This window comes from Globicephala melas, chromosome 11 (genome assembly GCF_963455315.2).
Source record: "Globicephala melas chromosome 11, mGloMel1.2, whole genome shotgun sequence".
NCBI classification, from domain to species: Eukaryota; Metazoa; Chordata; class Mammalia; order Artiodactyla; family Delphinidae; genus Globicephala; species Globicephala melas.
This window is the reverse complement of record NC_083324.2, coordinates 36,106,652-36,119,281: the sequence shown is the minus strand read 5'-3', so window position 1 is coordinate 36,119,281 and position 12,630 is coordinate 36,106,652. Positions and strand designations below refer to the sequence as shown.

General features: G+C 39.3%; 1 protein-coding gene and 1 non-coding gene across 20 annotated transcripts in view; both read right to left on the bottom strand.

The window, feature by feature from the left end:
* The window catches only part of PBRM1 (polybromo 1), a 104,196-nt gene that overhangs the window by 38,587 nt on the left and 52,979 nt on the right, over positions 1–12,630 (bottom strand). For 18 of the 19 annotated variants that reach the window (XM_030867377.2, XM_060308934.1, XM_060308941.1 and 15 more), the window contains 3 exons: positions 9,409–9,620; positions 1,321–1,506; positions 257–414 (listed from right to left, as the gene is read on the bottom strand). In XM_030867377.2, the coding sequence (XP_030723237.2) occupies positions 257–414; positions 1,321–1,506; positions 9,409–9,620 (556 nt within the window). The remainder of the gene's footprint in view (positions 1–256; positions 415–1,320; positions 1,507–9,408; positions 9,621–12,630) is intronic. The other variant, XM_060308953.1, reaches the window with a different exon arrangement.
* Positions 3,931–4,003, bottom strand: TRNAG-GCC (transfer RNA glycine (anticodon GCC)). Its single transcript has one exon. It is a non-coding gene; the product is annotated as a tRNA-Gly (tRNA).

The following is a 12,630-nucleotide window of genomic DNA, read 5'->3' as shown; positions in this document are numbered from 1 at the left end:
CCTTAAAAATTTGTCTGCTGATATAAAAAAATTTAAGCTAACTGCATATAGCTATATAGTGTAGGCAGCAAATGGTCTTTCACCATCATGTTCAGGTTAATTTCTCCCCAAATCTTTACAGAAGCTAGAGACACAGCTTAAAAAAAATTCAACAGTTTAAAATAGAGCTATCAATTTTGTAAAGATCAATTTTTTGTGTTTGTGAATTTTATTCCCATGGAATAATTTATTGTTTTGGGACTAATGAGTTTCTTACCTTAACAAACATGACCACACATTTTCCTAGAATTTTACTAACAGGAACTTTATTGTAATAGTCACTCTTAAAAACTTCTTTTTCTAGAAATTTTCGTGTAGCCAAATGGAATGTTTCATTTGGCCGATAAAACCAACAGCCATACAACCATTTTTCACCTCAAAAACAAAGAGAGAGAGAAAGAAAGAGAATTACCATTAACAAAAATAACATATTCTTTGTAAAATGAACAAATACTCCATCCATTCTGCCATGGCCTAAACCTAGCAAGGTGCTTTTAGGCCACGGTTCCTTAATACAATTATCTTAGAAGAAACAATACTTTAAAATAATGAAATGTAATGAGACCTAAAAAATGCTACTTTCCCCCTCCTATTAAAAGATGTATAATAAATAGAATAAGGAAGGTGATGAGACCTACTCTACTCTGCTGGGTCAGGACACACATAAAGCTGTGTGCTTTTATAAGGATGTAAGATATACTAAAAGACATATTTAGCTCTTGGCTGAAGGAATACAAAGGTATTTTACATGATGAACAGCTGAAAGAATTGGATTGCCTGGATCACACTTCTGCTTGCTTTTGGTTTCATTAACTCCTATTCATTCTCTATGTCTCAAGTTAAAGGCGATTGTTCTAGGAAGCCTTTTTGAAATCAAATTCTAAGCTAAGGCACATGTCTGTCTATAACAATTTCTTCTTTATTTGTGATTTTTACCAGAGTGGTTTTGCCAGGGACAAAACACAGGCCTTTTGTTCTTCTGAATCTCTGCCATCCTACAGAGTTTGGCTCATGGTATGTTTTTAATAAATATCAGTTGAATGAATGAATCTCAACTAGACTTCAGAAAGTTGTATTTCTTTCGACTCAGCTGGGCCACTGCCCAACAGTGCTTGATCCTATGTTTCTCATATAGTGGGTACTTAACTGCATTTACTGACAGTGTAGAACTATTGTTGGAACACATAAAATGTCGGAGTTACAATTTCCTTCCCTGGGAACCAAGGAGGAGTACAACAGTCACATCTCACCAATCTGCCCTCCAATTTAAAATGAACTTACCAGCAGAATCTTCCCACAGTCTCTCAATACAGACTATATGTGGTTGTAGATTGGCCTCTGCAGGCTCCACATAGACATAATCTCCAACATGGTACATACTGTTCTTAAAGCTGCAGTCCTGGCTGTATGTGCGATGTAAGCCTGAGAGGCCTGCAGCTCCAGAGGAATCTTCACTCTTTTCAGCTTCTTCGGTAAAAAAGAGAAAAATGTTCTCATGAAAGGGATGTTGGAACAGATGCAGGATTGAAACAACACATACTAATACATTTACTTCTTTTCTAGATACTCAAAGGCAGGATTCAGGACAAATAGTATGACATCCACATTCCCAATAGCCTCTATTCAAAACTGTCGTTGTGAATTACAGCCAACTGCCATTAATTTAAATAAATACATAAATAAAGCATCTACAGAATAAAAATAATCACCTTAATAATATATGCTCACTAGAGTCATTCTGGATGATACACAAACATATAAAGAAGAAAACAGGTCACTTGTAAATCATGTAATCCTAGAGATAATCATGTAATCCTAGGATAATGGAATCTTAGAATTGAGGAGATATGGAATATGTATTTCATACAATATACTGTAAACTATATATGCATACACTTAATATATCATGAACATTTCCCTTGAGATTAAATGCTTTTCAACAAGATTTTTATTTTTGTTAAACAAAACTTAAAAAAAAAATTTATTTATTTGGCTGTGTTGGGTCTCAGTTGCGGCACGCGGGATCTTTAGTTGCGGCAGAAGTTGCAGCACGTGGGATCCTTTAGTTGCAGCGCGCAGAACCGTTAGTTGGGGCATCTTTTTAGTTGCAGCATGTGGGATCTTTTAGTTGCGGCACGCGAACTCTTAGTTGTGGCATGTGGGATCTAGTTCTCTGACTAGGGATTGAACCCAGGCTCCCAGCATTCGGAGTGCAGAGTCTTAGCCACTGGACCTGGACCAGGGAAGTCCCTAAACAAAACTTTTTTTTTTTTTTTTTTTTTTTTTTTGCGGTTCGCGGGCCTCTCACTGTTGTGGCCTCTCCCGTTGCGGAGCACAGGCTCCTGACGCGCAGGCTCAGCGGCCATGGCTCACGGGCCCAGCTGCTCTGCGGCATGTGGGATCTTCCCGGACCAGGGCACAAACCCACGTCCCCTGCACTGGCAGGCGGACTCTCAACCACTGCGCCACCAGGAAAGCCCCAAAACTTTTTAATGGCTCCCATATAAGCCATTATTTGCAAACAGCATAGGTTTTTTTCAGGAAAAAGCTTTGCCCACTTCTTTGATTACTTCCTTAGGATAATTTTCCATACATGGAAGAGCTGGAAATAAGCATGTTAAACGTTTTTAAAATGCATATTCCAAACTGACCCCCAAAAGTCTATACCAACTTAAGTCCTTCACTCTTTGGCTACAAGTGGGGCGGGGGGATCTGTTTCTCCATTCCCTCTCCAATACTGGTATTATAATTTTTTTTTAAGTTTTGCCATTTTGGGTGGAAAATGTTATCTAGCAGTTGATTAATCAAATGAATCCCTGTGACATAGGAAGCATATTCACAAGGTTCTTGAGAATTTTATACCAGCAGGAACACTGTCAACAGGCCTGAAACGGAGAAAGAGTACAAAAAAAAAGAAGGCTGTTAAACCTCCCAAATTCCAGAGACAGGAAACAGGCTGATAAAACTCAGCTGCAAATATGTGTTACCTTTCATGAAAAAAGATGATTCAGAGGGCAAAGTGTGGCGCCACAGAGAACTAATTCCATGCCCGGAAGCCTAATGCAGTCTGCCTGCCCAGATCTTGAAACTGCTTGGAATTGATGACTCTTTTTTTTTTTCCATTTCTCCCTTTTTGAATGGGAACGTCCCTATTATCCTATGCATGTTCCATCACTATACTGTAGGAGCAGAGAACTTATTTTTTCACTTTCACAGGTTCACAGATGAAGAGAAATTGTGTCTCAGGATGGACCATACCCAGAGCCTCACCCATACACCTAGTTTAGACGATTTAAATAATGAGATTTGGGACTTTCGAGTTGATGGTATTTAGATTAGATTTTGGTAGCCGGTAGAGGGGTTGTTACAGTAACAAGTATCTAAAAAAATATGAAAGTGACTCTGGAATTGAATAATAAGCAGAGACTGGAAGAATTTTGAGGAACATGACAGAAAAAGCCTAGGTTGCCTTGAATACACTGTTAGTAGAGAAATGGATATTAAAGACTTGGCATTGAAGGCTCAGAAGAAAAAGTTATTAAAATGTGGAGGAAAGGGGTCCTTGTTATATAGTGGAAGAAAGCCTAGCAGAACTGTGTTCTGCAGTTATGTGGATTCTAGGCCACCTGAGCTGATCTTTTAGATATCTTTTTCTTTGTTTATTTGTTGTTCTATTTTCTTGGAGATTTCTTCAACTTTATCTTCTAATCCTTCTCTGTTTCCCTTCTGCTATCTTTAAAACAATTTTTTAAGTGAATAAATTGATATATAACATTGTGTAAATTTATTTATTTATTTATTTAGGCAGGCTATGCCGGGTCTTAGTTGAGGCACATGGATCTTCATTGCGGCATGTGGACTTCTTAGTTGTGGCATGCATGCAGGATCTAGTTCCCTGACCAGGGATCGAACCCGGGCCCCCTGCACTGGCGGTGCAGAGTCTTACCCACTGGACCACCAGGGAAATCCCACATTGTGTAAATTTAAGGTGTACAACATGTTACTTTGATCTATTTATATACTGTTGCCACTGCAGTAGTTTACCACACTACATAGGACAATATTGTTGTCTATATCTACGTACTCTGCATTAGATCTCTATAGCTTATTTACTACTCTTTGCAAGTTTGTTCTGTTAAACAACATTAATCTCATCCCCCAACCCCACTCTGCTATCATTTTTTTTTAAAAGCTTGAGATATAATTAATACACCATACAATTCATCTATTTACAGTGCACAGTTCGGGCTTCTCTGGTGGCGCAGTGGGTGAGGGTCTGCCTGCTGATGCAGGGGACACGGGTTCGTGCCCCGGTGTGGGAAGATCCCACATGCCACGGAGCGGCTGGGCCCGTGAGCCATGGCTGCTGAGCCTGCGCGTCAGGAGCCTGTGCTCCGCAACGGGAGAGGCCACAACAGTGAGAGGCCCGCGTACAGCAAAATAAATAAATAAATAAATAAATAAAGTGCACACTTCGGCACTTCCATAGTGGTGCAGTGGTTAAGAATGCACCTGCCAATGCAGGGTACACAGATTCAATCCCTGATCCGGGAAGATCCCACATGCCACGGAGCAACTAAGCCCGTGTGCCGCAACTACTGAGCCCATGTGCCACAACTACTGAAGCCTGTGTGCCTAGAGCCCGTGCTCCACAACAAACAGAATCCCCCACGATGAGAAGCCCGCACACCACAACGAAGAGTAGTCCCCGCTCGCCGCAATCAGAGAAAGCCCGTGTGCAGCAGCGAAGACCCAACACAGCCAAAAATTAACGAATTTTTTTAAAAGTGCAAAATTCAATGGTTTTTGGTATACTACATTAATTTTTAAAAATTGTGGTAAGATATATATCACATAAAATTCACCATTTTTCGACGATTTTTAAAAAATAAATTTACTTATTTTATTTTTGGCTGCGTGGGGTCTTTGTTGCTGCACGTGGGCTTTCTCTAGTTGCAGCGAGCAGGGGCTACTCTTCGTTGCGGTGCGTGGGCTTCTTATTGTGGTGGCTTCTCTTGTGTGGAGCATGGGCTCTAGGCACGTTGGGCTTCAGTAATTGTGGCTCGCGGGCTCTAGAGCACAGGCTCAGTAGTTGTGGCACACGGGCTTAGTTGCTCCGCGGCATGTGGGATCTTCACTGACCAGGGCTCAAACCCGTGCCCCCTGCACTGGCAGGCGGATTCTTAACCACTGCGCCATCAGGGAAGCTCTGGACGATTTTTAAGTGTATAATTCAGTGGCATTAATTATACTCACAATGTTGTGTAACCATAACCACTATTTCCAAAACTTTTTCTTTAATCCAAACAGAAACTCTGTAATCATTAAATAATAATAACTCCTTATCTTTCTTACGCACAGCCTGGTAACCTTTAATCTACTTTGTCTCTCCATGAATTTGGTATTCTAGGTACCTCATATACGTGAAATCACACAGCATCTGTCCTTTTGTGCCTGGCTTATTTCAGATAGCATAATATTTTCAAGGTTCATCCACCTTGTAGTATGTATTAGAACTTCTTTACTTTTATGGCTGAATAATATTCCACTGTATGTAAATACTGCATTTTGTTTATCCATTCATCTGTGATGGATACTTGGGTTGTTTCTGTCTTCTGACTATTATGAATAATGCTGCTATGAACATTGGTATACAAGTATCTGCTTGAGTCCCTGGTTTCAGTTCTTTTGGATACATACCTAGGAGCAGAACTTATTGATCATATAGTAATGAAATGTTTAGCTTTTAAACAAATTGCCAAACTGTTTTCCATAGTGGCTGCACCACTTTACATTTCCACCAGCAATTTATGAGGGTCCCAATTTCTCCACATGTTCACCAACACTTGTATCTTTTTTTTGTTGTTGCATAACAGTTATCCTAAAGGGTGTGAAGTGGTATCTCACAGTAATTTTCATTTTCATTCCCCTAATGACGTTGAACATTAATTTTCATGTGCTTATGGCCATTTCTATAATTTCTTTGAGGATATATCTATTCAAATCTTTTGCCCACATTTGAATTGTGTTGTTTGGTTGTTGTTGAACTGTAGGAGTCCTTTGCATATTCTGGATACTAGACCGTTATCAGATATAATGATTTGTGAATATTTTCTTTAACTGTGGGTATGCCATATTTTTAATTTCCAAGAAATTTTCTGTTCTGCAAATGTTCACTTTTTATGGCTTTCTGTTCTTGTTTTATGGATACAGTAGCTTGTCATCTCTCTGAAGGTCCAGTTAGTTGGTTTTTAAAAAAAATTTTCTCCTGCTACCTTCAATTTCTTTGTTTCTTCCAAGTTCCATTTTTTGTTTTGCTCTCTATTTTAACATCTTAGAGAGTTTTCCCTTAAATATTTGGTCCCATTTAAATAAACATCTGCTTCTATTTAAAAGTAAAACACTTGGGCTTCCCTGGTGGCGCAGTGGTTAAGAGTCTGCCTGCTGATGCAGGGGACACGGGTTCGTGCCCGGGTCCGGGAAGATCCCACGTGCCGTGGAGCGGCTGGGCCCGTGAGCCATGGCCGCTGAGCCTGCGCATCCGGAGCCTGTGCTCCGCAACGGGAGAGGCCACAACAGTGAGAGGCCCGCATACTGCAAAAAAAAAAAAAAGTAAAACACTTTAGGGACTTCCCTGGTGGTCCAGTGATTAAGATGCTGTGCTTCCAGTGCAGGGGGCGTGGGTCTGACCCTGGTCTGGGAACTAAGATCCCACATGCTGTGTGGTGCAGCCAAGAAAAAAAAAAAAAGAAACAAAAGTAAAACGCTTTAAAAAGCTGACTGGAAGCTCTCCATGCATACATAGAGCTGGATGGATTTCACTGAGGACCAGATGTTATCTTTAGATCCCCACTGCCTGGTCCATTTCTCAAGAGAAGAATCTTCTGTCTCAAAATTAAAAACCTGGGACTTTCCTGGTGGCACAGTGGTGGAGAATCCGCCTGCCAATGCAGGGGACACGGGTTCGAGCCCTGGTCTGGGAAGATCCCACATGCCGCGGAGCAACTAAGCCCGTGTGCCACAGCTACTGAGCCTGCACTCTAGAGCCTGCAAGCCACAGCTATTGAGCCCACGTGCCGCAACTACTGAAGGCCGCACACCTAGAGCCCGCGCTCTGCAACAAGAAAAGCCAACGCAATGAGAAGCCCATGCACAGCAACAAAGAGTTGCCCCCGCCTGCCACAACTAGAGAAAGCCCGCATGCAGCAAGACCCAACACAGCCAAAAATAAAAAAAAAAAAAAAGAACTTGGTATGATTTCAATCCTTTAAAATTTTTTAAACTTTTATGACCCAGCACATGGTCCATTCTAGACAATGTTCCATGTACACTCTAAAAGAATGTGTATTCTGCAGTCATTGGGTATAGTGTTTTACACGTCAGTCAAGTCAAGCTAGTTGACAGTCCTTGTCCTAGAGCTCAGGTTGCCGTAAGAACACCCACCATAAATGGGGTGGCTTAAACAATAAACATCCATTTCTCACAGTTCTGGAGGCAGATTTGGTGTCTGGTGAGGGTCCACTTCCTGGTTCATAAACAGTTGTCTTCTCACTCTTCATCCCCTTACAACAGCACCAATTCCACTGTAGTGGCTCCACTCCCATGACTGCATCCAAACCTAATTACATCCTAAAGGCCCCATCTCCAAATACCAACATACTGGAGGCTACAACATACAAATTTTGGTGGGAGACACAACATTCAGTCTACAGCAATCTTATTTAAGTCATACTTTTGCCAATTTTTGGTCTAGTTAGTCTGTCATTTGCTGAGAAAGGTGTATTGAGACTATAACTGTTAACTATTTCTCTTCAATTCTGTCAGTTTTTGCTTCATGTATTTTGGGGCTCCACTGTTAGGTGCATACACGTTTATAAGTATTATACGTTCTTGACTCTTTTAACATTATAAAATGTCCCCCTTCAACTCTAGTAATATTTCTTAAAGTCTATTTGTCTGATTAATATAGTCACTCCAACTCACTATGGTTACTATTTCCATGGTATATCTTTTCCCTTCATTTTCCTTTCAACCTATTTGTGTCCAAATCTAAATGAATCTCTTATAGACAGTATACAGTTGGATCTTACTTTTAAAATTCAGTCTGATAACCAATGCATTTTGAATGGAGTGTTTAGTCTATTCACAGTATGTAATTACTGATATGATTGAATTCAAGTCTGCCATTTTGCTATTTTTTTTGTCTTATTTTTTTGTTCCTTTTTTCCTCCTTTACTACCCTCTTTTGTGTTAAGCAAGTATTTCTGGCATATCATTTTAATTCCTGTATTGACTTTTTCTCTTTGTTATTACTGGTATTACAATATGCATCTTTAACTTGTCACCATCTATTTCAGGTTAACAGTGATTTAGTTTCATTCAATATTGCAACTTTGCTCCAATACAGCTCCATTCCTTTGTGCTAGTTGTGTCACATATATACTTCCATAAACGTTATAAAGTTAACAATAGTGTTATTATTCCTTTACTCAATCTAATGTTTGGAAAGTTATATATTCTAGGTATTTATGTGAATTCTAACTTTTTCAGAAACGATTAAATTTCAAATAAAAGTTCCTCCTTTCAAATATTTCTAAATTCTGGCAAGTGACTCAATTTTTAGGTTGATACAATTAAAATAAAAATTTCCTCCTAGTTATGTGGTTCAACCAAAATATCATCTACTTGGGGACTTCCCTGGTGGTCCAGTGGTTAAGAATCCGCCTTCCAATGCAGGGAACACGGGTTCGATCTCTCATCGGGGAACTAAGATCGCACATGCTGTGGGGCAACTAAGCTTGCATGCGGCAGCTACAGAGCCCACGTGCTCTGGAGCCTGCGTACCCCAACTAGAGAAAAGCCCACGCACCGCAACGAAAGATACTGCGTGCCGCAACTAAGACCCAACACAGCCATAAATAAATAAATAAATAAATAATTTGAAACAAAAACAAAATATAATCTACTTACCTGGCTGAGTCCATATGAGGACAGCCATGCTGTTGAACAATGGGGCAGAAACTTTATGCACTGCTGAGAATGCTCTCTAGGCCCAGCTGTGCCCCTTAGGTTTTTATCTACCAATAGTATTAAGAGGTATTTAGCTTCCACACTTGTGAATTAATTAACTCTGTTCTTGAAATACTAGAATAACAGCTGTGTCACGTATAACTTCCAACCATTTCCAGTCTGATGAACAAATTGATAGTGACAAAAACATTTCCCATCTTACCACGTCTGTTTTGAAAGAGCCAACACCCTGAGTCTTCATTTACACAAACAGGACTCTGCTCCACAGGTAATTATAAGACCAGCTAGGACAGATCATAATAATGTTTCTTCATATTTAATAAAATGAAAGAAACTAACCTCTTTTTTCTTCTTCTCGTTTTAGTTTATCTTCCTCTATTTCTTTCGGTAGTTTTTCCTTTTTCTCTTTCTCCACATCATTATGTAAATGTTTTGTGGTATAGCTGAGTGCTGGTGAAAGAAGGATCTCTCCATTTTTGCAGAGTTCATCACGAATTTTAATAAAAAACTGCTGAAGTTCTACCGCATCCTCATATATTTCAGAATCTGTCCTATAATAGCATTAAGAGTATTCACTGACACACAAGCTGCTTCTTTTAAGCACCCTGCTTATATGTTAAAGCATTCTATGAAATGCTTCTTTAATGCATTAATTGATATAATGGTAACTTCTGTGCAGTTCTAATAAGGCTATCTCCTTAAAATTTGTTAGAACAGAATCTGAAGTGTAATTTTACCTTGGTGAGCCTCATGCTCACCAGTTTCCTTTTCCTTGAGGCTCACTCCTTGTACAGCTCATGTAAAAGGAAAGGCCTCATACAGCTTCCTGGGGAGAAACATAGCATGTTCATTAGCTGATTTTGGCAACAGAAGGGGGTTGCCACAGTCAGGGACTATACTAAGGCTCCACACCATGTGCAGCACTTACTTGCATCTAATCTTTGAATTAAGTTTTACTTTCTCTTAGTTAAGGGACCAACACACTGTATAAGGTATTAACAAAAGATTTAGCCCATTTTCTTCTTTTTGGATCTATATCATGGTTGCTTAGGCTGGTAGGACTCCATGAATATTTGAACCTAAACTGCCAAATCCTAAGGGCATCGTAAAATGGTTACAGGCCTCAGAGTCAGCGTTCATGTTAGTTTCCCAGAAATAACTACATAATTCTGGGGAATCACCAGAGGCAACATAGTGAAAGATAGAAAAAAAATTATCTGTGTCATACTGAAAACTTTTAAAAGATTCTTTCACCATTTATAAAATGAGAGGATTGGGCAAAATGAACTTCAGAATTTAGACTCAGAGAAATTCTATTACTACTTCTATTAATATTACTATTCTAGTAATAGAAATTCTATTACTATTACTATTTCTAATCCACTGTTGGTCTGAGGAAGGAAGATAATTCTATTAACTAAGAATATCAGGGTCTAAAAAATTATGCACAAAGGTAACCAGAGACAAAGACTTATTAGCAGCAGTCATGGAGACATTCTGGTCAGGCTAGTGTGGATGGTGTAGCAAGCCCAGTCAGCTGTCTGCTGATACGGATCACTAGAGCATCAAACTTGAACGAAGCCTCCAGAATGCTTCTCACCAGCAAAGGTGAACTGGCAATCTAAAACACTGCCAATAACAACCTAAATGGATGTTTCAAGGAAGATTCTAAAATCTTTTCAGGTTATAGAAATGCTAACACTTGTAGGAAAGCAATAAAAATAAAACTGGCCAAGGGAAAAAAACTCCTAGGGCACTATTTTGATGCCTATTTTCTGAACAGAGACTTCTGAAGACTGTTCGCTTGAAATTAATTTTACAAGAGCTTACAATTTTAAGTATAAAATTAAAACTGAAAACACTTTTGATAATCCACATTACAATGAAAGGGCAGATTCATAATTCCATCATGTGCTCAGAAGAGTGTGTAATTTATAAAACTTACAAATTGTTTAGTTCTGGGTTTTTCCATTTAATATTTTCAGACCTTGGTTGACCTCGAGTAACAAACTGCAGAAAGTGAAACCGTTGGTAAAAAGGGGAATACTGTAAAGTCACCTTGGACTCTACCTCCTAGGCCTCAAAAGCAAAAACTAACCATGTCAACAATGCTAGAAGCAAAAGAGCTCATTGCCTAGAGATACAAATCTGCTTAATTCTTAAAATAATCATGTCATCTATACAAGAAACAAAGTTGCTAGTCATCTATATAAGAAACAAAAGTTGCTAATAATCTAAGAGACAAGTCTATTTTGGAAGACTCACAGAACTAACCCCAAGATATACTGGGGGTAAGGTAGGGGGGCAGGGAGGAGAGGAGTGACTTTAGACTTAAGGACTATTTAAGTAAACTGTGAATAAGAGTGGAACTCTAAGCTCCATGAGAGCAGGGTTCATCTGTTTTGTCTACTGGTATATACCAAGTATCCAGAACATTCTCATAACTGGTAGTCACTCAATAAACATTTGTTGAATAAATGAAAACAAATAAATGAATGCAGATTTTGACTACAATATGTCCCTCCATATTTCTCTTTATTTCTATCTGCACTGTTGAAGAATAAGGACCATTTACTAAATGTGTCACTCAAGGGCCTCTCCAATCTGACCCCAACTCCACATGTCTCTTGAACACACTATATTCATTTCCTAACCCTATACCTTTACTCATACCACTTACCTTATCTGAATCCCACCCATTTTCCCATTCTTCTCTGACATCTCATGCCTTTTTAGAACTCTAACGCAGTTCCTTTACTCCACCATCTTTTACTAAATATCAAGTTGTTAAACGTTATCTCATGCCTGGAATTATTTTTCCCTAAGCATAGGGGCTATCCCAATTGTCAGACTTCAAGCGCTTAGAGCACACAGCTCAAGTCTTATCATCCCTGGCTGTGATAAGGGATGACTGGCGTCTTGGTGACTGGCTCAGCAGTGGCTCTCTATAGTGGGGAACAAGATGAGCCAAGCCACTCACTAGTTGTGTGACTTTGGCAATGTATTTCTCTCTGTCGTGTACATCTTCGTATAAAAATTAGGAAGATTATCACCTACCTAGAATGGCTATTATAAGGGTTAGAGATTATGTACATGAAGTACTTAGCATGGTGCTTTACAAAGGGCAGGCGCTCAACAGGAACATCAAACATTACATTACTTTTAATTTTTCTTTCAAGATCCAGAGCAAACCCAGGCTTCACAGATTCCTCAGCTGGAATCACCCCATGCTCAGTGACTAAAGGTCTAGCTCTCAGCATGATAGACTATAAGCTCCAGGAAGGTAGGGTTTGTATCTTGAACTTTTTATATTCCCCCCAAGTGACCTCAAGAGCATATAGAAGACACACTGTAATTGCTGAACTGAAACTGTTTTCACAGCTGAGTATATACTATTGTTGTGTGGCAAATATACAGCACAGATCAAAATTAGAAGGGAATTTAAGTTTGATGGAAATTTAAATTTGATTTCTGCTTCTTTTAGAAGATTTAATGTCTACAGAATGAACTTAAAAGTGACGAATCTGAGATTAAAAAGAAGCCCTTTTAGATATCTGAAAT